This window comes from Microtus oregoni, unplaced genomic scaffold (genome assembly GCF_018167655.1).
Source record: "Microtus oregoni isolate MIOR12 unplaced genomic scaffold, Mior012 000050F_011, whole genome shotgun sequence".
Taxonomy (NCBI): Eukaryota; Metazoa; Chordata; class Mammalia; order Rodentia; family Cricetidae; genus Microtus; species Microtus oregoni.
In genome coordinates this window covers 198,010-223,239 of record NW_024543235.1, presented here as the reverse complement: position 1 = coordinate 223,239, position 25,230 = coordinate 198,010, and the positions used below count along the sequence as shown (strand labels likewise).

At 45.0% G+C, this 25,230-nt stretch overlaps 2 protein-coding genes across 5 annotated transcripts in view; one reads left to right on the top strand and one right to left on the bottom strand.

Annotated features, from left to right (window-relative positions):
- The window catches only part of LOC121436956 (collagen alpha-6(IV) chain-like), a gene marked incomplete at its 5' end in the record, with an annotated part of 57,656 nt that extends 47,706 nt beyond the window's left edge, over positions 1-9,950 (top strand). The window contains 8 exons of the mRNA XM_041636874.1: positions 1,137-1,253; positions 1,575-1,736; positions 1,886-1,984; positions 3,775-3,921; positions 4,943-5,059; positions 6,461-6,652; positions 7,345-7,631; positions 8,354-9,950. Coding sequence (XP_041492808.1) covers positions 1,137-1,253; positions 1,575-1,736; positions 1,886-1,984; positions 3,775-3,921; positions 4,943-5,059; positions 6,461-6,652; positions 7,345-7,631; positions 8,354-8,614 — 1,382 coding nt within the window. The remainder of the gene's footprint in view (positions 1-1,136; positions 1,254-1,574; positions 1,737-1,885; positions 1,985-3,774; positions 3,922-4,942; positions 5,060-6,460; positions 6,653-7,344; positions 7,632-8,353) is intronic.
- Positions 9,951-11,287: 1,337 nt separating this feature from the next.
- LOC121436953 (cysteine protease ATG4A) overlaps positions 11,288-25,230 on the bottom strand; it is a 55,673-nt gene continuing 41,730 nt past the window's right edge. For 2 of the 4 annotated variants that reach the window (XM_041636866.1, XM_041636867.1), the window contains exons 7-13: positions 21,793-21,872; positions 21,024-21,211; positions 20,824-20,902; positions 16,866-17,011; positions 15,492-15,548; positions 12,997-13,105; positions 11,295-12,336 (exon numbers count right to left, since the gene is read on the bottom strand). In XM_041636866.1, coding sequence (XP_041492800.1) covers positions 12,266-12,336; positions 12,997-13,105; positions 15,492-15,548; positions 16,866-17,011; positions 20,824-20,902; positions 21,024-21,211; positions 21,793-21,872 — 730 coding nt within the window. In that variant the 3' untranslated portion in view covers positions 11,295-12,265. Of the gene's footprint in view, positions 12,337-12,996; positions 13,106-15,491; positions 15,549-16,865; positions 17,012-20,823; positions 20,903-21,023; positions 21,212-21,792; positions 21,873-25,230 lie in introns of all 4 variants that reach the window. The other 2 variants (XM_041636868.1, XM_041636869.1) reach the window with 2 other exon arrangements.

Genomic DNA, 25,230 nt, shown 5'->3' with positions numbered 1-25,230 from the left:
TTCCCCACATGTGTCGGTAGTTTGGATCTTTCCCCAACAACACTGCCATATGTGTATTTCACATGTATTAAATAAATATGTTGTCATCTGATGAAAGTTTTTGTTTTTTAACTTATGGTAGAAATCATTCCACAAGTCAAAAGCATGTAAAGTAGTATGGGAGTCTGAGCAGAGGATTTTGGGTTTTTTGTTTTTGTTTTTTGTTGATTTTTGTTTTTTTTTTTTTTTTTTTTTTTTTTTTCGAGACAGGGTTTCTCTGTAGCTTTGGAACCTGTCTTGGAACTAGCTCTTGTAGACCAGGCTGGCCTCGAACTCACAGAGATCCACCTGCCTCTGCCTCCCCCCCCCCCCCCCCAGTGCTGGGATTAAAGGCGTGCGCCACCACCGCCCGGCTAAGCAGAGTATTTTGTAAATGCTCTATTACATAACTATTCACTTTGACCAAAGGGGAACAGATACCTGTTACAGAGACGTGTGTTCAACAGGCTCCTAAGCGCTCATTCCACTACTATGACACCTATAAAAGATGGTTTTTTTGTTTTTGTTTTTTGGGCTTTTTGTTTTGTTTTGGATTTTTGTTTGTTTGTTTTTGGGGATTATTTTTTTTTGGTTCGTTTGCCTAGAAGTGCCAGGAGATAGCCCAGAAACCAAGGATACACAGACAAGGGGATCCATCCATAGTACTCTTGCTGCCTCCGTTCCGGATGGTCTGGGTTGGGTCATACAGTAGCCATAACTCTTTGGCAGCATCAGACAGCTGTTGGGAAAATTTGTTCGATGGACCGGTGTGTTTAATAACAACACTTGGGAAACGTAAAATCCAGCTGCTTGGCCATGCCTTCTTTTGTTTATGATTTGGAGAAAAAGCAACCTAAAATACTTCCATCACCAGTGCAATCGAGGAGCTAGAAATTTCCACAGCTCTGTTCAGATAAAATGAAGCTCCAGCTGGAAAGGAAGAGCCGTTCTTATTTACGGCTGTCTGCTCGCTGGAAACGTCGGCTGAAGAGAGAAGAGCCCTCTGCTGGTGTCCGCTGGTCTTGCAGCTACCTTAATAGCTTCCATTTTCTGAGTTCCCTCTACCCTCTCCTGAACATAAGAAGCCCACCAAGCCCCATTTTATTTATTCTTTGTAGGTTTCCCAGGTCTCCAAGGTCCTGCTGGTCCCCCTGGAGCCCCAGGCATCTCCTTGCCCTCAGTCATAGCAGGACAGCCTGGTGACCCTGGGCGGCCAGGCCTAGATGGAGAACGAGGTAAAAACAAGTAGCCCTAAATAGAACTGGCCCCCCGACTTGGATGTTTGCATATATGCTTTATATAATGCAGCCCTTTTCCTGATGCTGAGCATGTGTGGATCTGCTGGGCCGCAACTTACTCCCTTCCTCCAAGATCTGAGGGACTAGAACTGGCTGCATTTTGCTGAAGTGTTTCAGAAAGCCAGGGCATGGGGACTCCATACACAGCAAAAAAACAAAAACCCTCAACTATGAATGGCCTTTGGCCACCTAAGCACCTAGGCTTTCAACAGCTTCCCATCTTCCTACACTTCATTTCTTTTCCAATCTTATCCCTAGGCCGCCCAGGCCTTCCAGGACCTCCAGGTCCCCCTGGCCCATCCTCAGACCAAGGTGACACTGGAGAGGCTGGCTTCCCTGGAATTCCAGGCCTTCAAGGGCTCAAGGGAAAACAAGGACTTCCAGGTTTCTCTGGCCTCTCTGGAGACCTAGGGCTGAAAGGTAGGTCTGTTCCACCCACTGTAAGACCCATCAATCACCACTGCATAGTACGGTGGTCCCCAAGTACAACCCGTGGAAGGGTTTTTTGCTGTCTGGTCTCCCTCGTCACCATGTCAACACCTGACCTGTTTTCCTTTGGCCCTTGCCAGGCATGAAAGGAGAGCCTGGCCTCATGGGGACTCCTGGCAAGGTTGGGCCACCAGGAGACCCAGGATTTCCTGGGATGAAGGGGAAGGCAGGGCCAAGAGGTGAGTCTAGGCCAAGCCGGAGCTGTGGAGGGAAGGGGTGAGGCATGAGGCTGAGGTTCTTTTAGAAGCCAAGCTGTCCAGCCACACCACAAAAGCAAATGGGGATCGTGTTCCCTAACCCAGGAGGGAGTTTCTCTACTTTGGAGATGCCTCTGTCCCCAACTGCTCCTAGGACTGAAGGGCCTTATTGCTTAGCCGCCATGGGTTCTGCCACTGACACCCCCCACCCCCCCGCGCGGAGTACTTCTGCGTGGCTTCTAGACTCCTACCCTCATTTTCACAGTTCAGAAAAGCAGCCTTCTCTCTGTCCTCAATCCTACCTAGGCATTCAGCCCATCAGAAGTCCCTGAGAGCTAGATCCCCTAACAATGCCTTATACCTGCTCCCTTTACACCAGCGCTGCAGCTACCTGGAGGTCCAAGCCAGCAGCATTTCTCATGTAGCACGCCTCCTCCCAGCAACAATCATTTTCTCACATACAGTTGTCAATAAAAAACAAATCGTTCTATTCACGGCATTAAAATGAACTAACTATAACCCATAAAATCATGTGTGGCAACTCCCTTTATTGTTCATTGGCCTCTCCACTATTCTCCCAGTGACCTTCTTGTTGCCCCCTTCTCTCCTTCCTACTAGTTCCCTTCTCCCTCATTAGTCCCCTCCTCTGTTCATGTCATGCGTATGTATGTATGTCTCTCTGTATCTCACATAGCATGGTGCTCTCCATGTATCCGTTTGTTTGTAAATGGCACACTTCTCCTTTCGTTATGACCGAAGAACATCCCTTCGTGTGTATGTGCCGTATTTCCTTCGTCCATCCATCTTGGTAGTGGATGCTTAGACTGGTCCCAAACCTTGGCTATTGTGAACACTACAGGGAGAAACCTGGATGTGCAGGTATCTCAGTGGTGTGCTGCCTTGGGAGTCCTGTGGGTATATTACTGGGAACGGTGCAGCTGGATCATAGGGCACTTCTAGTTCTAGTTCTTTGAGGAGCTCCAATATTGATCTTCATGGTACCCGCACTAGTTTACATTCGCATCAATATTGTACATGTTTCCTGATGCTCTCTTGCCCTTCGCTTCTTAAATGTCTAGCTCCTTCTGATACTTCTGATGTTTCAAGTTTCAGCTTAACAGTCTCTGGTTATGAGCATCTGTTGGCGACTCTAAAGAAGACCCCTCTACCCATACCACCCCATGTTCCCTCCTATTGTATCTGCGCCATTTACTTCCTTCACAGTCCTTAAAATTTGCATGATGAAAAATTGTACATTGTTCATCTTCATCACCGAGCCACAATCTGTCCCTCACTGCTCTAATCTCATACCTCCCAGGACCTTGGCAGATAGTCAACACCTAAGAAATACCTGCTTAATGAAGCAGTGAACAAGTTATTCTACTTGTAAAGTAACTGACTTGGGTGGGGCTCTTAGGCTGGGATGCCAACTGCACCTTTGGGTTGGATACATCTCTACAGCATCTTTGGTGCTGCATTATGACCAATGTATAAGTTCTATTCCTATTGCTCTATTCCTGAGCCAAGTCTCAGTCTACTCTATTTCTAGCAGACATTTCCTAAGTGCCTTCCACCTAGTAGATTCCATACTGAGCTATGGGGAGTCAACCTGGGTATGACTTGGTCCCTACCTTGCCCACAGGGACCCACCAAGCCACTAAGAAGGGTCATCAAGGGTTATGTGGTCTGTCCTGGAGGCAGACAGAGGGAGGGACATCCGTGCCCCTCCTCTGCTCCCAGCCTGACACCACTATTTCCCCACCTGCCTTCAGGCTTTCCAGGCCCCCAGGGTGTGCCAGGACACACACCAATTTCCGAAGCTATTCAGGCTCCTCCAGGACTTTTGGGTCTTCCAGGCATTGACGGTATCCCTGGCCTCACAGGAGACCCTGGGCCTCAAGGCTCTGTGGGTCCACAAGGTAAGAATGACACTAGAAAAGGGGGACTCCTGGGGAGCTGGAAAGCCTTGGTTAGGAAGCTGAAGATACTGTGGCTTGACCTAGTTCCGTTTTCTTTTAAGATTTATTTATTTAATGTGTCCAGTGTTCTTCCTGCATATGTACCTGCAGGCCAGAAGAGGGCATCAGATGTCATTACAGATGGCTGTGAGCCACCATGTGGTTGCTGGGAATTGAACTCAGGACCTCTGGAAGAACAGCCAGTGCTCTTAACCTCTGAGACATCTCTCTAGGCCCTGACCCAGTTATGAGAAGGCACCTTCATCAAGCTTTCTCTTGCTACTTCACAAGACTCTCACACTCCATGCCAGGGAAGGGAAAATCCAGAAAGCCAATGGGGCGTGTTTATACTGGTCTTTGAAAAGTTCCTGCACCCTGATAAGCTTCTCTGCTGATGCAGCAATCCAAATCAGACCAAATCAAATGGAATTAGAAAAAGCCCAGGATTAATGGATAAAATGCTCCTGGATGATTTTCCAGCCTCTCAGAGAGGAGCCAGGGAAGAGAGATTGAAAAACTACAGTCTGTTTTTTGAGGGGCACTTTAAATACCTCGTGGAAGTGGTCTTGAGCATCTCTGGGGGAGGGGTCATCATTTGGTGAGCTTTCTGAGATGTGGCAGGGTTTGGGGAGAAAGAGGGAGGGTGTTTGGGGTGGAACTTCCATCAGAACATTCCAGACTCTTTGGGTATATGGATGCCAGGGACTGAGGCGAAGTTTCCAGTAGAACAGTCTTCAGAGAACATGGGAGTCTCCCCTGGATAGCTTGCCATCTCTAATGTTCTGTTCGGAGATAGAGATGTGTTGAGTGACAAAGGAGAAAGCACAGGGCTGGGGACAGGAGACCTGGCTTCTAAGTCCTAGCTTTGCTCCAGCGGGGGCAAGTTATCTCTCTCTCTTGCACTTCACATGAGTCTTAGGACAAAGACTCTAGACTTCCGCATTGATCCTCCCCCTGCCTTGTGCATTTTTCTCTCCTACAGGTTCTAAAGGTCTACCTGGCATTCCTGGCAAGGATGGACCCAGTGGGCTTCCAGGCTCACCTGGAATCCTAGGTGATCCTGGTCTCCCTGGACTACAAGGACCTCCGGGATTTGAAGGTCAGGTGAACAAAACTTAGAGACCTAGTCAATCCTGTGGTGAATTTGCCATTGTGAGGGGGCTCGCAGGCTGAGTTCTTGTCTACCTTGATGTTCTATTGCTGTGCAGAGATGCCATGACCAAGGCAACGGTTACAAAAGAAAGCATTTAACTGGGGGCTTGCTTACTGTTTCAGAGGGTTAGTTCATTATAGTCATGGACTGAGCATGGTAGCGGGAGGGTAAGAACTGGAGCAGCAGCTGAGAGCTATACCCTGATCTGAGAGAGAGAGAGAGAGAGAGAGAGAGAGAGAGAGAGAGAGAGAGAGAGAGAGAGAGAGAGAGAGAGAGAGAAACCCTCGGCTGGGATTAAGCTTTTGAAACCCACCCTTAGAGACACACTTCCTTCATAGGAGAAAGAGAGAGAGAGAGGAGGGAGGGAGAGAAACCCTCAGCTGGGTTTAAGCTTTTGAAACTCACCCTCAGAGACAGACTTTCTGCAACCAGGCCACACCTCCTTATCTTCCTCAAATAGTACCACTCCCTGGTGACTAGGCAGTCAACTGTATAAGCCTATGGGGGCCATTTTTTTATCCGGAGCACCGCATTGCCCTTCTACCCTGCACAGTGCACAGCCTCCAGTCTATGAAAGGAAGTCCTACAGCACTCAGGAAGGCAACAAACTCTTGCAAATCTTCGTCAAATCCTTGCCTGGGTTCTCCAGCTTTGTTACGGACCAGTGTCTTGCTGCATAGCCCTGTTTGCCCTCAAACTCATTATGTAACTCAGGCTCACTTCAAACTCCTGATCTTCCTGGCTTTGCTTTTCATGTCTTTTTGTCTTCCTCTGACATGGATGGAGAGGTAGATCAAGTTGGAGATGAGTTCTGTCTGCCCATTGTTTTACTACTTATCTTTTCTACCAAGGACAAACGATTTGTTGTCCTTGGTAGAGAATACTTCCGAGGCTCAGTAGCAAAACATTGCAGTTCATGGCCAAGAGAGGGGAATGAAGCTTTATCCTTCTAAAGCTAATGTTATTTATAATGCTTCTGATTCGGCAGCTAGTTATGTCCTGGGAGAGACTTCAAGGCTGTTCAGGAGAAGGTTTCCACTAGACTCACTCTTAGAATCCAAGGCCAAGTGGCTAGAAAGGGACAATGGTGTACTCTTAATAACGGGAACTGTGTATCTGGACACACGTGAGTTGGTGTCCTAGCTTGCTGATCTTGTACCTATGGCAGCTCAGGGCTCAGTTTCCCAATCTGAAGAGTGGACGGATAATAGTGCCAGCTCCTGGGAACACCAGGATCATGTGGCTCGGTACATATATATGATGTGCCTTATACAATGTTTAGGACCAAGAGTGGCTAGGGTCACTGTCATCTGTGCCATACTTACTTGTATGTTCTTTTCTTCTCAGGTGCTCCAGGGCAGCAGGGTCCCTTTGGGAGACCTGGAATGCCAGGGCACAGTGTGCAAGTGGGCTACACACTGGTCAAACACAGTCAGTCAGAACAGGTGCCGCTATGCCCCATAGGGATGAGCCGGCTGTGGGTGGGTTACAGCTTACTGTTCGTGGAGGGGCAGGAGAAAGCCCATAACCAGGACCTGGGTAAGTACTGGCTCTGACATACAGTCCTTGTTACCTGTCCCTGCAAGAACTGACCTCTTATGTTTCCCAGCCCTTTAGACCTGTGGTTGTGAAGTCAGCCACAAGCACCAGCTCTGGGGTCAAAAGGAATTTGACTCAAAGTCCTACCACTTCAAAGCTACATACCCTAGCTAAATTATCCAACCTCTCCAAGCTTTTATCCTCCCTTAATGGGGCTGAACTATTTCTAGTACGTGTCACATAGAGTGGTGTAAGGAATTCATGAATCAAATAATGTAAAATGTATTTAAGCCTCCATTAAGTATCAGTGATTAGTTATAACAATAGTAGCGTGCCCCGCAGAGCAGCAGTGATTAGGTGATTACTCCGGGATTAATTGCATTAGCAGCAGGTGGGCTAACTCTTAAGTGTGAATTCCATCTATTAAATATTGGTTTGACAAAGCAAATTAATTAGAGAGTGATTATTCACTTTATCAAGAGATTCTCGTCATTATTCAACTCCCCTGGTATATTTATGAAATGATTTGATCCTCAGGCTCCAGTACAGACCGGAGTCACCCAACTGTAGGAGAGAGCTGTCATGCTCTGGGAAAGCATTTAGGTGGAAAGTCACATCGTCAGCTACTCGGGCCTTGTGCCCCTGCCCTTTGGCCACCACTTAGCCGATCCTTGCCCATCTTCTCTTCCCAGGGTTTGCTGGCTCCTGCCTGCCCCGATTCAGCACCATGCCATTCATCTATTGCAACATCAATGAAGTGTGCCACTATGCCAGACGCAATGATAAGTCCTACTGGCTCTCCACGACTGCCCCCATTCCCATGATGCCTGTGGGTCAGAGCCAGATTCCCCAGTACATCAGCCGCTGCTCTGTTTGTGAGGCACCCTCGCAAGCCATTGCTGTGCACAGCCAAGACATCACCATCCCACAGTGCCCTTTGGGCTGGCGCAGCCTCTGGATCGGTTACTCCTTCCTCATGGTAAGGCCTTGAACCATTCTGTCCCCGAGTGAAGACAGAGGTAGATGGTGGGAGAGAAGCGCTCAGGGCAGGCTTTCATGGATCTTAGGCTCCAGGTACACTTAGAATTCAACATAAAGAGAGATGAAGATGGGAATTCCAACCCCTTGTGGTTGTGGGGGAAGGAGAGCAATTTAAACCTGGTGTTCTGGACTGAGAACATGGATGAGTCGCAAGCCAAGGCCTTACTCTGTGTGTTCTTCCATTTTGTCACTATCAAAGGAAGAATATAACACATATAATCTGCACTTGTCACTAAGCCAAAGTTTGATTCCAGAACCAACCTGCACATTAAATAAATAACTATAATTTAATAAAAATTGTCAAATTACACATATTTGTGGAACACGGGAGTCAAGGAAGGCAAATCTCACATAGCTGGGAAGCCTGTGTGATAGGAACAGATGGGAAAACACTGGGTGAAAGGTGATCACTGGCTACGCAGCATGGTTAGGAGGGTACAAAGGAGCCAGGAGCAGGCGACTCATCCCACAGCTCCCTCAGGGGGGATGGCCAGTACCTGCTCCCAAAGCCTAGGTTCAACATGCCGCCTAGAAGCTGAGTGATTTCAGGGTCCAGACTTCTGAGACGCAGCACATATGCAGTCCTTTAAGAACAGGACGTGGGGCTCATCCACTCTGAGTTCTGGCATCGCCCCCACGGTCCCCTCCCTTCTGTTTCAGCACACTGCTGCCGGGGCTGAGGGCGGAGGCCAGTCCCTCGTCTCCCCTGGCTCCTGCCTTGAGGACTTCCGGGCCACTCCTTTCATTGAGTGCAGCGGTGCCCGTGGCACCTGCCACTACTTTGCCAACAAGTATAGTTTCTGGCTAACCGCAGTGGAGGAGAGACGGCAGTTCTGGGAAGAGCCTGTTTCGGAAACACTGAAAACCGGGCAGCTCCACACCAGGGTGAGCCGCTGCCAGGTGTGCATGAAACACCTGTAGGGTGTTGTCTGTCATACGGCCCCTGCCCTCCCTACCCCCTCACAACAGTCACCTCACAAATCTGGGCTGTCTGAGAAAGGAAGGCCTGAACCCATTTGCCTGTCAAATTGTACATCAGAGTCTCATTTGGACTGGACTACTGGACACTGGGCATCCCAACCCTCAGGCCCAACAGATGAGCCCACTGTGCTAGGATTCGCAGCTCTATGTTCATCAATCTGCTGCTAATGTTCCATTTGGACATGTGTGTGATTATCCATGGTTACCTCAGAAAGATGTGCTGGACCGCCATTTTCAAAGACTGCTAGAGTTCTCACTGCCTTGACCAGGAAGCTCTTTATCACAGCTAAGTTATTTCTTTATGATGAGATGTCACCACACATTATTTGACTTAAACTAGAACTCAGGCTTTCCACCCTAAAAGTATGGCTCTGGCTGAACATTACGGACAGCTCAGGTCTGCCTAGGGCTAGCCCTGCCTACTTAAGGCAGCCTGCTGTATCTAGGCAGGCAGTAGAATTGAGATGAGGAGCCAGCCAGAACTGAGCTGTGATTCCTTTTAGAGTTTGTTAATTCCATGCCCTGTCTTGACTAGGAAAAGCTGAAATACCAGCATTTGGTCCTAGACAAACCACTGCCTCCTGACTGGATCTCTCCACAGCCAAAGAGATGGACAACTTGATCTGGTCCAAAGTAGAACAAAGGATGCAGTAAACGTGACCAAGTTCTCAGTAGGAAATGAGAACCACTTCTCTTTCTTCTTGGCTTAGGGCAGAGGGATGAATAGATATGGAACTGTCAGTTTTGCTTTTAACTCCAGGAACAAAAAGGTAAATCTCATGTCCCCATTTCTCAGAAATCCCTTATTACTCCAAATGCCACCCAGATCTATGCAGGGTGGCAAACTGAGGCTGCAGTGAGTTGGCTCCTTGCATTCTGAGGCTGTTCAAGACTTTCCAATGAAAATGGCCGGCCATCCAACTACTCTTTCACAGGTAGCCTTTTAAACTATTTGCAAGTTTTTTTTCCCCAAAATCACATAAAAATCCAGCACACACCACTGTTAGCAGACCCAAGGCACAGTCTGAGTTGCCCATGAGGTATACTTTGCCCATACTACCTGCTGTTTGAAGTGATCTATTTTAATTAGCAGTTGCCTAGAACACACTCAGTTCCGTGGACACGAAGCACTCCCTTCCGGGTGATTGCACTTCTTTGGGTACTATATAAACTGTGCCCACACAAGCAAAGCATAACTAGTATAATCTGAGCTGTTGTCATTATCACCTCCTACATAAGTAAAGGATGGTGTTAGCTTTGTACATAGCAAATAAAATTAATGAAATGTGAATGTTTGACTTTGAGACTCTTTTAAAATCTACTCTCACTCAACTTTATAAGCAAACATTGAAACAGGGAAAATTGGAAGATGATTAAGTCAAAGGGCAGAAAGTTTCTCCTGGTTAACAGGCCCACAACATACTTTACAATAAGCACACACGCGCTTCTATCTTTATCACATGCTAGAGTTCAAGAAGGGACTTTCTATCCTTCAGTGGCCTAAAAATCATTTACAGATAAATTAAAAGTAGGGAAATACTGAAGTCCAAGAAATGAAATCTTGCTGCATGTTGGTGGAGCATGCCTTTAATCCCAGCACTCGGGAGGCAGAGACAGGCGGATCTCTGTGAGCTCGAGGCCAGCCTGGTCTACAAGAGCTAGTTCCGGGACAGCCAGGGCTTCTACACAGAAAAAGCCTGGCTCTAAAAAAAGCAAGGAAAAAATAAATAATGAAAACGAAACGAAATCTTGTGACTGGAGAGACTGCTCAGCAGTGAAGAGTACCTACTGCACAATCTGAGGACTGGAGACAGGATCACAACACCCACATAAAAAAGCCAGGAGTTCTGTGTGTGTCTGAAGCCCAGCTTCAAGGGAAGTAGAGACAGGAAGGTGACTGGACCTTACTTTCGTCCATCCTAGCCAAGAAAATGTGAGCTTCAGGTTCAGGGAGAGATCCTCTCTGAAAAGACTACGGGGAGAATGATAGAAGAGGATACCCGAGGCCCCCCTCCTCAAGCCTCCATCTGCTCGCCGAGCTGTGCACACACACACAGGTGCATATGCTCACACAGGCACATATACACAAATAGATACAGAAAAACTAAATCTAAACTAGATGTCTGCAATATGCGTATCTTACAAGTGCATATAAGTTAAACATGTGTGTGTGTTTACATACGCATAAAGCAATCCTGGGGAAGGATAAACAAGAATATCCCAGCAGTTTTCAGGGAAGGAAACTGACCTGTGGGAGGGAGAGATTTCAGTGAATACCATTTTGCATCTTTTGAATTTTTAACCTATAGAATACATAAGATACTGGCAAAAAGAAAAAGGAAGGAAAAGGAAAAAAGGGAAAGAAAAAGATGGAACCTAAGGAAATAAATGGGTTGGTCAGTGCTAGTTTCAAGACACCAGATGCTGGCCTCCTGTGGAACTCTTTAAAGGATGAAGATGAAATGCAGACCCATGTGAAACTGAAAGGGGCAACGGAAGGAAGACAGAGAGATGCTGTGGAGAACAGCATCCTTCACAACACATGTTCAACACAATAATCTCATGTGTCTGTGCTTCAAAACTTAAAAAGCTGTTGGTCCTCAATGACTTGGACATGTATTTAATGGACAGATTAAATGTCACCATATGAATAATTCTTTCTAAATATAGTTATCATTCAAAACAATATAATTCAAACAATTTATTCCATCCTTCAAACAAAAATGAACACTAAGTGAGCGACTGGTAAGGCCATAGCCAGCCCTCCACTTCCTTTTGTAAATCAAGTTTTATTAGATTACAGCCATGCTTAGTCACATGCATATTGTCTAAGGCTGTTTTTACAGCACAGAATAGTTACGACAAAGGCCACATGCCCTACAAAGCCTAAAATATTATCTATCTACTCCTTTAAAGAAAAAGTTTGCTCACCTCTGATTCAAGTAATCATGGTTTGACTTAAGGATATGGTGACATCAAACAAAAGCATCAGAAAGGCTGGCAACTGTGGCCTACTGAATAGGTTCTTCCAAACTGGAAGGCAATTAAGAGGTATACATTTGACATCTTTTCTTTGACAAATATTTTGGTAAAAATTATAATTACATGAAGTACACATTCAAATAATTTAACAAGAGTATTTCTCCCTGGTTTACTTATTTTATTATTTGAGCAAGAAAACAGGCTTCTTCTTAGTACTTATCCCCAAAGAGGTCACACCTGAAAGGATGAAGAAGAACAGTATAACCATCTTTCATCTGCTGGTGCTTGCAGTAAGATGGAAGCCACTGTCTGTCTTCCAAATGCTCCCATTCCAGCTGCTGAAGACTTGCTGTCCCCATGTAAGACAAGCTGGAAGCAACGGATTACAAATCTTTCTTCTAGACGCCATGACTTTTTCTTTTCAGAGAAGTGTTGTTGCCACTGATTTTTTTTTATTTCTGAAAAATCATAATTGGCTCAGTCATAATTGGTATTGAGTTTGTATGCTGTTGGCATATCAGGCACTTGTTGACCAAAAAAGTTTTATGTATCAAGTTCTTGTGGAGTCAGATGAAAGGCAGAAGACCTTCACATTGAGTTCTCGCTATCTTACACACTCAGAATCTCAAAATCTTCCTCCAGGTCAAAGTCCTCCAGGTGCTCAGTAGAGTCTATGAATTCTGTTGGAACACAAAGATGAGAAAGTAGAAACACTTGACACCTGGGCTGATGTTCTCAATCAAGATACTACCCAGCCACTGCTGCTTTGCCTATCTGAATCAGTTTGATAAGGCGAGGTTTGTCTGGAGGAAATGTACAATAGGACTACTATAAAGAATTAGACATTTTCTGTAAGACATGAAACAACCAGGCCTGTTTATACAGAGCTGCTCACGGTGGTCTGATTAAGGCTCACTATGGCACCTCTTTGTCTTTCTGCCATTTTATTTATTTGTTGAGACCAGGTCTTGGGATGTAGCTCAAGCTGCCCTGGAACTTACGATCCTCCAGCCTCATCATTCTGAGTGTTTGTAGGCACACAACTACCAACCCAAACCTCAAGGTACTTTCTGAGTTCCCAGGTCTGGGATTCACTATTATAAAAACAAATTCTAGTCATCTTGAGATTGCAATGACAAATCCTTTACAGCGTGTTGTGTTCTTTTGGTTAGCAGTCTTTCAAATGAACAAACATCAGCTTCTTCAAAGATTAAAAGAATCAGGCTAGACAAGTAGAAATTTCACTTTTTCATCAGCAGTATGAGCCATAATTGCTTTTATCTCAGCAGACAGTTGCAACATATGGGTCTGCTGGCTGAGAGCTTACAGAAACAGCTTACCTGCACCTGTGGTTGTCACTTCCGGCTTGGCTGGAGGTACAAAGGGAGGCCAATGTGATGGATGCTTCTGAACTAATTCAAACATCCTCAAATTCTCCTTTAGAATTTCCTGGGTAGACAAAGGAACAGCTGTAAATGTCTGTTTACTTGCCAGTTCAAGAGCCTGAACCCTGAGAGTAGTCCAGTAGCTGGCAGGTGGGACCCAGCAAACATATTCATCCTCCACTTGCATCATCTGAAGACCTCAATGAAGGCATCGATGCTGGATCCGGTTGACAAGGCCAGAAGGACACTGGAGCAGACAGCTAATGGAGCCCAGTGTGAACTGATCCAGTCACGGGGCTCAGGGAATTCACTAGGTATACAGGTTCACCCAAATGTAGGGGGGAGATAATCAAAAAAGTCATTTAATCAAAACAAAATATGCCCCAAGAGAATTCTGGTACACAACTGCATGCCTTCGGATCTAGTCCAAATTCGTCTTGGTTTAAATGATACAGTCATCATGAAATTGTCATTCTGGCTTTAAGCACGAATATAGCATTGATACATTCTGAAATGGAAACGCTTCCTTTAGAGAAATAATCTTTGGAGCTGAACACTTTGCTCAGTGGTTAGGAGCACTTTCTACTCTTCCAGAAGAACCAAATTTAGCACTGAGCACCCACAATGGGCAGGTTACAACCCGTACCTAAGGCTCCAGAGGATCCAGTGCCCTCTTCTGGGCTCCACTGGCACCTGCGTACACAGGGCAAACTTACACAGACAGGTAAGTAAACGTAATAAGCATGGATCTTTAAAGAATAACTCTTGAATGCATGTGTGGGGGCATATTCCTCAGTGGAAGCCACTGGTAAGTTATTCTTATTCAAGTACTTCAGGCAACTCTAAGTAAATATAATGGCTACAAACAACAACAACAAAAAAAAAGACGTGAAGGCAGAAGGGGAACTTGTTGAGAAGAAAGAGTTTGATGCGAAGGGTAAGAGAGGATAATGGCAGAGAATGTGAACAAAGTACATTGGGTATGTGTTTATATATAAAACACATTACATGTCTTCTTTGCGAATAATATTTACATAGCTACAGCAATAAGACCGCTTGATTTTCCCATTAGAAAGGAATACTAATTCTCTTGCGCTGGGGATATAGCTCTGTGACAGAGCACTTTCGGACATGGGTTCAGTCCTCAGAACTGCAGCAATAGTGATAACAAACCATATTTTTCTTGAACTGGGCATAGTGGCGCATATCTATAATCTAAGTATATCAGAAGTTGAAGGAGAAGTATCACAAGCTTAAGGCCAGCCTAGGCTTCATACTGAGTTCCAGGCTAGCCTGGGCAATGCACAATAACTTCTCTCAAATAAATAAATTCTTGTAAAATCTCCATTTCGTTTCACTAAGCTATTTATTATCTGAGGTCACAGATTCAGTTAGGGACATCAGTGTTAGTCATTTGTTCACTGTGAAGAAAAAGATTCCCTCCATTTGTATACAGCACGCTGGGATCCTGCAATTCTTTGGTTTTGGAAGACAGAAATTCATGTCTGGTACCCCAGCAGACACTTCAAAAAATATTTTCTATGATCTCCCTAAGTTCATTCAGTGAACACATATCAATATATAACATCTCATTCGTATGTGTTAGAGACTGGCAACGAGGGAAACAGAGATTGGTGAGTTAATACAATAATTCTCTTCTACACAATATGCCAAAAGGAATCACTCATCATGGACTTCTGCAAATTCTGATCCCTTTCAGTGGCCACATGCCTGTATCTTAAATAAATAACCCAGTTAGTGGAAGAAAATGTCCTCCAAACCACAATGGTATATACTGCATTATAAATGAATCACTAAACACCTAGAAGCATGTCAGTCTGTTTAACCATCTCAATGTTACAAACACGAAAATGAAATTTTGAAATTTATGCCCTGGCAATGCTGAAGCATACATGAGCAGCCCATATATGTCAGTTCTTTTGAACTTGTCCATATTGGGTCTCATGGTCTAAGTTGATGAGGACGACTGACCAGGTCTCTTCCTCAGGCGGGCACCAGATCTCATTACAGATGGTTGTGAGCCACCATGTGGTTGCTGGGAATTGAACTCAGGACCTTTGAAAGAGCAGGCAGTGCTCCTAACTGGTGATCCATAACATAGTAGGGAAGAAATTGCAGTTTGAAGTTAAAACAGCCCAATGTTAGCTGAACGTTTCTGGTGCCACATGGCCTTAGCAAGGTGCAGCGTTCACCTTCAACACTGAGTGTCCCACTTAGCTGACACACTCACAGGTTTGACTTTCTTCACTTGTCCCAAACTTATGCAGAGTTTTCCACAACCGACAGGTTCTTTGTTATCTTAGTTTCCTCCTCTTGCAACCAAATTATGTCAGAATGGTTTTGTTATTATGTATAAGTAATCTTTAAACGGAGCCAGATTTAGTAGCTTTCATGTTTGCACTTTTTTTTTTTAATCCATACATCCTTACCTTCTGAACAAGGCTACACCAATTGTCAAAGTCTTTCTCTTCTTTGCAGAAAAATCCCTTGGGTGGGGAAGAAGAACACTATTTAGAATTTCCCTTTACAAGATAGAGCTAATGTCCCAAAGTTAGGAGGTGGGCCACTTTCTTGCCACACGTTTTCCTGGACTGACTGGCTGGGCCCTCTCTCCCTAAAATCACTGGCTTACATAAGCATATACATAACCATTCTGTCTCTTTCTTTCCTCATGTCTCCTCCCTTCTCCCCTCCCTCCCGTCCTCATTCTCCCCCTTTCTCCTTCCCTCTTCCTCCTGGTCTCTGTTTCTTTCTTGCCTTCTCCCTCTCCCATCAACATTGTTAGACATTGTAACTTGAAGGTCAGTCTCCAAAGCATGGGGTTAATTTCATCACATTCACACATGCATGTGCGCAGGCGCACACACACACACACACACGCACACACACACACACACACACACACACAGTATAAAATATTTTATTGCAACAGGACACAAGAGCTTTTACTTGTACTTTTAGCTGGATAGTACTTTTAGTCGGATAGTCTTTTAGATGGAAGCATTACTTTAAAAGATGGTTGACTCTTTGAAAAACTGTCTGTCAGAGTTGCGAGAAGCAGCAGTATCCTGCCCTGACAATCACCATTCAGTAGGACAAGAGTGGTCCAAAACAAGAGGGGAGTATCAGTCCCTGGTCACTGGTGTTCTGATGGGTGAAACAGGAAATGAAGATGCAGAAGGGCCTAAGAAATACTGACTGCTTCACAGGCAGGAGCCCTTTCAATATGTGTTGATAGCAATCACACTTTCTAGAGCAAAGTCTTCCTGGATTGGGCATCAAGAAATAGATACCTCTCAGGGAGTCCTCCTCCCTTAATCGCTTCCTAGTCATTTCCCACCTTATATTGATATGGCAAACATTTGAGGGCAGGAAAGAATAAGAGGAGAAATGCTAATGCTACAATTAACATTGACACCCTGTTTGCAGTGTCCTGGTCTGGGGCTGTGTGTGTGTGTGTGTGTGTGTGTGTGTGTGTGTGTGTGTGTGTAGATATATAGATACATATATAGATTACACCTCACATAAGCAAACAATGAGGCAACTATTGTTTCCCTTGTTCCCAGATGTGTGACAACTGAGGCTCAGAAAGGTTATGACTTTTCCTACATAGTTAAGTAGCTGAGCTTGGGCCCTAACTTGATCAGTTTGGACCCAGGGTCAGTTCTTTAGCTGCCATATCACAGTGCCTCATTTTGGGGGTGCAGAGCAAATGCACTGTTGCCATGCTACCTAACAACTTGGGCAATTGCCAAGGAATCGATGTTTAATAGCTTGCCATCAGAGCTCCTTCAAATACCCACCAAGGCCACAGAAGGATCCAAGTTCAGGATGCTCATTCGCTGTGGAGACTGCAGGCAATGGAACGTCTGATCGTCTACAATTCCACTTTCTTCAGTGTCCACAAAGGTCTGGGTTGTGTGAGGGTCCAAGAAAATCAGCTCATCGCCTGTTTACAAAGACATGTTTAGTCTTTGAAGAACCTCTGGCCCTGGCCCCACTGCTATCCCAAGGATGCACTTTCTCTGACACCACCCATAGCTCTAAAATCCCCTTCCCTTGCAACAATGAGAATGGGATGATAGGAAGCCCAAAGCCAGGGTAAGCATGCTTGAGAGAAGCCACATGTGCCAAAATCTAATCAAAGAGACAACTTGACCTAACACATCTTCCCTAAGTCCAAGTCCCAGAATGCAAAGGGATAGGTTTGGGGAAGGTGGGAATGAGAGAACACAGGATGGCATGGCAGGTTCTGTGAGCAGCAGTTGCAAAGAGGTGCTGATAGGAGAATCCCTCAAGTTGGGAGCTCCAATGCTACTAGGGGGCGCACTGCCTCTTTCAGCATTGGATGGCATCTTGAGATACACAGCTGGTTCTCAGAACCAAACTCAGAGAGCATCTCTCATGATGGAAAAAGCCTTGGCCTCCAAAGGAAATTCTACCTGTACACAACAGGAAGCTAAGCTCTGTGGATCAGAACCCACTAAATTGATGCCTATTCATGATTAGCAATTAGCTAGTGGGTTAGTCTTTGTGAGCAGGTCTGTCAGTTCCCATCAGAAAAGACAGCCTTTGTCATGTAAACATTGGTATAGATGAACATCACTGGAAAAAAAGCTACTTGGATTGACTGACGTGTGTGTGTGTGTGTGTGTGTGTGTGTGTGTGTGTGTGTGTGTTTTGCTGGAGATCAAACTCAAGAGTTTGTGTATACTGTGCAAGCATTCTACCACTGAGCCAAAACCTAAGTCCAAAATGACTAAGTTTCACACAAAAGAGAAAACCCATGTTTCAGTGAACTGCAAAAGTTCAACCTCAAAATGACCTTGGAGGAGATTGAGATGATAAAATGTCCACCTTGGTCCAATGTTTAAAGGGCAGAAGTTCTTATGCCAATAAGTAGACATAAATACCTCAGGAAACATCTGATCTCACTGTCCAGGCCCAAGGTCATCTGGGTCTCTATGTCCTCAACTCAGGTGACAAAAGATTTAAAGGCATCAAAAAAATGTCCCCAAAGTCTTTGGAATTCCATATGGAGGGTGCATCTATGTGATTCTACTGGTAAAGAATATGTTATGGATGCCTGGTAAGTTTCACTGTTCTGTTTCATAGACAAAGACAAACTGCTTAACTCATTTGCCTTTCAAACACTCTCATTTTCAACTGGGGTCATGGGGCCTGTTCTAGTACATTAGATGGTATATAAGAACCAGAAATGATCACCTCTGTGAAATGTATGCAATACAGGATCCATTATAAAGCTATTTTAATGATCTCACTTTGAGCCAGACATATTTACTCACAAATATATAGCTAGGAAGTACGGAAATCAGTGTCCCCGTATGATTTGCCACATGAAAGTCATGGCACAAATTCCTCACTAGATCAGGGTGAGTAAGATCAGTAACCCAATAGCCTCAGATCACACTGAAGAGCAACAACCAAGATGTTCAGCAGAAAGCTTGTCTAAGGCCTTACAAAATGGTAGTTAGAAAGGGAAGTTGGGGACATAAAGATAGACATCCCAAGAGGGATAGAACCTAACCATCCACCAGGGTGCTTGTCATCATATAGCCATAACCTTTCCCCATGAGTGGAGAGGGGAAAGCTTTGCAGGCTGCTTTTTTTCTGAGAGTTTCTATAAGAGATACAGCACAAGACATATGACGTCCAAAAATGGATGTTGAGACTAACTAAGGGTCTCCACTGAGGCCCGTGGAGAACAGGCAGGCTGCACAACCATCTGCACAGATGGGCCTAATGCTATAGATCTCCACATGGCAACCTATACCCAAGAGCAAAGAACAAACAGTTCCTTCTCCCTATGCAAGCAAAATCTGACAGGCAGAGTATTAACGTGGCCAGAGCTTCCCACATCTGCATCTTCTCCAGCTGCGCACCTGGCAGGAGGGCCCTGGGGAAAAATGGGAGGTATGGAGGGCAGACAGAGATAACCAAACTGTGATCAAATCCTGATGTTGCTGCTTGTTAGCTGAGTGACATCATCATTTCACTATGTATAAAACGGAAGTAACAGTCTGTCTCACAGGGCTGATAGTGATGATGAGAAAAGGATGGATGCGTTCAGTACAAACTTTTCCCCAAGAATATTGCTGATCCATGTTTAGACAGATCTATCCATGGGGAACCCACAGACACTAAGATAGTGATGGCCGTATATTTTTGTGTCACTTTGTTTGACAAGGACTCCAAAGTTTAAACAAAGAGGGCATCTGAATGTTCGTAGCTCCAGATTTTCTATTAAGTTGTAATTTTAAGGATGGATCAGTAGATGGCAGCATTACAGAAACAGAGCAGCTGTGTGGCAACCCCCACAAGAAAGACGGGAACAAAGAGCTAAGGAAGGACACCGGTGGGTGGCTTTGGGTGGGGCCATCTCTCACTGAACACTTACTGTAGGTCTCTTTGCCAAATAGTTTTACCATGAGATGACCTAACAGAGAGTCAAGTGCTGGCTTATTTAAAAGAAGAGAAACATGATCCTGAGTTATCTTTCTCCAGAATTCAAGCCAATATCTAGTAAGAGACTCATGTGCTATGTGTGTTACCATCCCACCTCCTGGTTTACAAAGAATGGTTTGGGAAGATGAACAGCATCCTCTCTGCTTTATTCTCTGTGTATTCTCTCATGGCACTTGCTTACAGATATTCTAGCTCTTCTTGTCTGGCAAGCAGTCTAAGTTCATGGCTGACCACTCTATTTCCAGAAGAGAACGTCCTGTGCCAAATGTCTGTGGCTATATCCCTCTTCTTCTCACAGTGTACAGTATTCATCGGGTATCCGGGTCTGGTTCTTAAATCATGGTCCTCCAGTAGCACTGAAAACCCTTAGAAAAACATGTCTCAGGCCCCATCTTGAATTTAGTGAGTCTGTACCTTAACAGGTTCCAAAAGGGATGAGTGAACAAATGAAGTCTAGATGGACCCTCTAGCATGCCGTGTGCTAAGGGCCTTAAACGTCTCTGGTCAGAGCTAGTGAGTAAGGTGGCAAGATTCCCACCACATGCATACAATGATGAGCCCATTAGGGCCCATATTAGGAGGGTAGTAGGTTTGTTTTATTTTTGAGACAGGTTCTCACTATGTAGCCCTTGCTAGCCTAGAACTCACTATGCAGACCAGGCTGACCTCAAACTCATAGAGATCCACTTGTTCCATTTCCCTAGTGTTAGGATTAAAGGTATGCTCTATCACACCCAACTATAGAGGACTACAGAGGTTCGTATTTTTAAGGCTTAGTCACAGAAAAGGTACAACTCTGCCTTTGCATCTTCTAATTCCTACCTAATCATGGTTCTGAATAATAAGACAGAAGGTATATTCAGAGTGACCTGGGAAACCAGTGGATGCTTCAAGGCTATTTCCTGAACTTCAATAGGAAGGATATCAGCAAAGGCAGAGTACTAAAACCCAACTGTCCTGGGACTCACATGCAGGAAAGGACCACTCTGAAGCGATGCCGTGACCTTGTGTCTAACCAGAAGAAAAGAGCAAAGCTATCCCATCAAGAGGAAAAGAAGTAGAAGCATGAATGGGGACCTGGCATCCATCAAGCACAAAGAAGCAAGAATCACTCTGTATAGGTCAGGTTGGAGACAGAAGGAGCTGATGAGAGGCCACAGTATCCCTAGGCTAAAGCAATGCCCACTCACCGGAACTTCTTACATCCCATGAGCACCTTTGCCCCACACCCTTCCCTAGCCCATGACAACTTACTTGCAATCCATCCTTTCTTACCCAAGAATCCTATGAAATAATAGGCGTTATTTGGCTTTCCTCCTAAAGCCCCTAAAGACTGTGGCATCTTAAAACACTCCTAAAGGGAAAGAGAATGCAAGATTCTCAACTCACTTGTGGACTGCTGCTCACGGATCTCTGTGCTGACATGGCAGTGTGATGGGCAGGCAGCAATGGGCTCGAGAAAAAAAGAGACTTACTTTGAATGCTTCAATATACACAGGATTGATTTGGTTTATGCCCAGGCGAAGGGGCACAATGAGCAGCAGGGGTTTCCAAGCTGGGCACATGGTAGAGGGGCCTTTACTCTGATTGGAGGCCGTCAGAGAAGCAGGAGGGCTCTCATCAGCTGTGTTGGCTCCCACAGGAAGAACACAGCACATCTTCTCTAGAAACAGAAGGCAAGAGATCGGGATGAGGCAGGAGTATCTAGCACTAGGGCCTTCACAAAGGTAAAACAGAAAGACCTTGCATGCAGCCCTTCATGCCTGGAAAGGCCCTCTCCTTTGCCACCACGGACCAGTCAGCCCCGTTTCCCACAGGAATGCTATGCTGTTCTTTCAGCTTGTCACTCTTCATATTGGCCACTGAGCACCTGCTTAGTGGCCAACAGGTATTCTGGGCCTGTTCCAAGGATCTCATTTCTAAATTAGTCTTTAAGGGCCTTGGAGTCATGGACTGTGTTTTCTGTTTTCCTACCCTTCATGGTAGAAATAGCAGGCCTCTATGATCCATCTACTGTGATTTGACAGATCATACACACTTTCCCTCCTGAAGCAAAAGCCGTGGCACACCTTTGAGAAAAAGGTTTTCTGTTTCAGAAGACTGAAAAGGGAAGAGAGCCACTCTGCTCTCCTGGGCTTCCCTGTCCTTGTGGGGCAGGCCGTGGTTATCTTTCCAGCTCCAGATTTCTGAATTAGAGAAGGGACTGCACCCACCAATGAGAAGGCTAACAATCTATGGACTCACTGATGTCTTCAATGACCACTGTGTTATCCATTGACACATAAACAGCCAAGGAATTCCATTCGTCAAATAAAGCGAGTTTTCTGCGAAGCAACATATAATGAAATCACAACTAGAGAAGATGAAAACATCAGTTGGAAGTGGTACGCTATACTCCCAGCATTCCTAACGTCACCACACACTGAGCCACAGAAAAGCCTGTGTTTGGGTTAGCTCTGGCTTGACAAGAGTTCTGGGAAATTCCATGTCCGGGGATTTGCAGAATACCACAACAGAACCACTGTATCTGAACTTCTAAAAGAAGGTCATGCTTTATAAAATGGAAAACTCTAAGCCGGGCGGTGGTGGCGCACGCCTTTAATCCCAGCACTCGGGAGGCAGAGGCAGGCGGATCTCTGTGAGTTCGAGACCAGCCTGGTCTACAAGAGCTAGTTCCAGAATAGGCTCCAAAACCACAGAGAAACCCTGTCTCGAAAACACCAAAAAAAAAAAAAAAAAAAAAAAAAATGGAAAACTCTACCTCATCAAATGACAGTATTCCTAGTAGAGGAAAAAGAAATGATATCTATATATCTGTCCTGAAAATTTCAACATATTTTGTTTCCCTAAATAAAAGACATTCTCAATTATTGATTTCCTTAAAAAAGAAAAACAGTAATGCCATTAAAATATATATTGGAGGCTGGTGTGCTTCAGTGGCAGAGTACTTGACTAGCATGTATGAGGTCCTGGATCAATCCATCCATCCATCCATCCATCCATCCATCCATCCATCCATCCATCCCTAGCACCTAAAGTGTGTGTGTGTGTGTGTGTGTGTGTGTGTGTGTGTGTGTGTGTGAGAGAGAGAGAGAGACAGAGAGAGAGAGAGAGAGAGAAAATGGGTGTACATGTGAAAGGATGTGTGTGTGTGTGTGCACGAGACAGAGAGAGAGAGGAGAGAGAATATGTGTGTGTGTGCATGAGACAGAGAGAGAGAGAGAGAGAGAGAGAGAGAGAGAGAGAGAGAGAGAGAAGAGAATGGGTGTACATGTGAGAGAATGTATGTGTGTGTGCGAGTGAGAGAGAGAGAGAGAGAGAGAGAGAGAGCGCAGAGGATGATGTCTTCCCTCAGTTGCTTCTCTACCGTACTATTTTAGTCAGGGTCTCTCACTTACCCTGAAGCTCACCATTTCAGCTAGACAATGACCCTGCGATCCTCCTGTGTCTGTCCCGGAGGGCTGGGGTTGCAGGCGCATGTTCCTTGTTCTTTTCTTATTACATGGTTCCTGGTGATCCAAATTTAAGTTCTCATGCTTGCAGCCAAGAACCTTATCCACTGAGACATCTCCTCAGCGCTCATTACACTTTTAATTTACTAATTTTAACTCAGCGCCTTTCTCAAAATAACGATGATGCGATTATATGGTCTCTGGTTTCACTTACAATCGTTATTACTACTTTTTTACTTTCGGATGGTGTGGAAGTGACAAACATTCAGCAGAAACCAAACTTTGAATTTTGAATTGGAACTCATTCCCAGGGCTAGTCACACACAGTGTAAGACCCTCTGCCGATGCCGAGCAGTGGTAGGGAGCTGCAACTCCAATCAGCCAGCTGATCCTCAGAGAAAACAGCTCACTTGTTAAGCTGTACTGTTCAATAGTTTACATATAGTAAATACATTTTGATTTCCAAATTATGATGTCTGTCTTTTACTGTGTTAAGAAGCATATGTGCTATTGTTAACAGAGGCAATCACACACACACACACAAAATCTGAGCATACTTAAATCCTGATGAGAATGGAGATAGATGAGAGAGGGCAAAGGGACAGATGGGACATAAAAGAGGAAAGGAATCTTGGGGGGTCAGGCAATCAGGGGAAGACAAGAATAACCAGGGGTGGGGAGACAGGGGGAGGCAAAGCATAAAACACGTTGATTGCAAATGTCATAATGATATCTAACACAATATGCTGATTTTAACAATAAATTAAAAACGACCTTCCATTTGTTTATTGTTAAAAACCTTAAAATATAAAACATAGAAGAAAGAAAAAAATCTATTTGAAACCAGATTTGGGGCTCAGTCTAGTGACTCTAATATTTTATACATTCTTCTCTGGGTCTGTTCCTACTGCACTTCTGGAATACGGCCAGTTCCTCGCTCAGGAGAGGCAAGGATGCCCAGAAGGTACTCTGACTAAGGCAAGAAAGTGGACTCAGTGAAGCTGCATTGGTATCAGGGAATCAAGCCAAGATACAAGTGTCCCTGGGTCCCAGGAGATCCAGACTACTCACCTCGTATGCACAGCTCCACGGGCTATTCACTGAAGACTGCTTAACCGCTGAATCAAAGCCCCTTCTCTACTTTATACGGAGCCATAATAGCCAGGAATTGAAATACACTACACCAAAGGAGGCCTAATGATCTCCATCTTCTGATCCCTACATCTAGCCCCAGGTTCTGGCTGCCAATTTCATTTATTCATTGAGTGCTTACTGGGTGCTTCTATGTAGTAGGCAGTTTTATGGGCCACTGCTACAGAATGAACAAGACAAATACAGGCTGCCCGCAGGGAGTTTTCATCCATTGGCAAATTGTCAGGAAGGAGAGAACTCCAAGTGAGAGAAGATGTGGGTACTGATGACACTCACCCCATTGACACTGTGACCCCTCTACCTCACCTCTTGGTAAAACACAAATTGTGCAATAGAAAATGGCAATTATGAAAGTATCACTTTAAACCTGCTAACAGATACCAAACTAATCCCAAGACTGCCTTGGGATTGGCATCCTCCAATAGGCAGTCAGTTCATTGAGGCGAGGACTGTGTCTGTTATCTCTGTATACCCAGTACTCAACACAGCAAGGCACCCAGTAAATGCTAAATGAACTAGTGAGGTTTTTTTTTTTTTTAAAAAAAATACTTTATTTAGGGGGAGGTACAGTCTATGGTGCGTGTGTGAAGGTCAGAGGGCAACTTGTATGGGTTGGTTCTCTTCTTCCACCATGTGGTGGTTCTCTGCTGCCCATGTCTGATCTCGGGTCATTGGGATTGGCAGCAAGCACCTTTACCCACTGAGTCATCTTCCTGGCTCAGTAGAGGCCTTTATTACTATACAGGATAGGAGTCTATTTCTTGCCTAATCCAGTTAAGCCTCTGGCACTTAGTATGAACCTATTAACTTCAAAAGACCCCACAGGCTGATGGTTCCCTGGCAAATGAACATCCATCTGTAGGACGAGAAACAGAATGAGTCCTGGAGTAGAGCCACCTGTGCTGATACCAGTGACTGCAGCTCTGATATACCAAGACAGAGGCCTATACTTATGCACATCAAAGGAGTATCTGAACAAGATGGTAGAGATGTTTCATGGCTTAGCAGGAAGGATGGGATTGCAAGCATACTTAAGAGGGTAGGAGTTTAGTTGGCTGGGGCAGTGGAAGCATAAAAG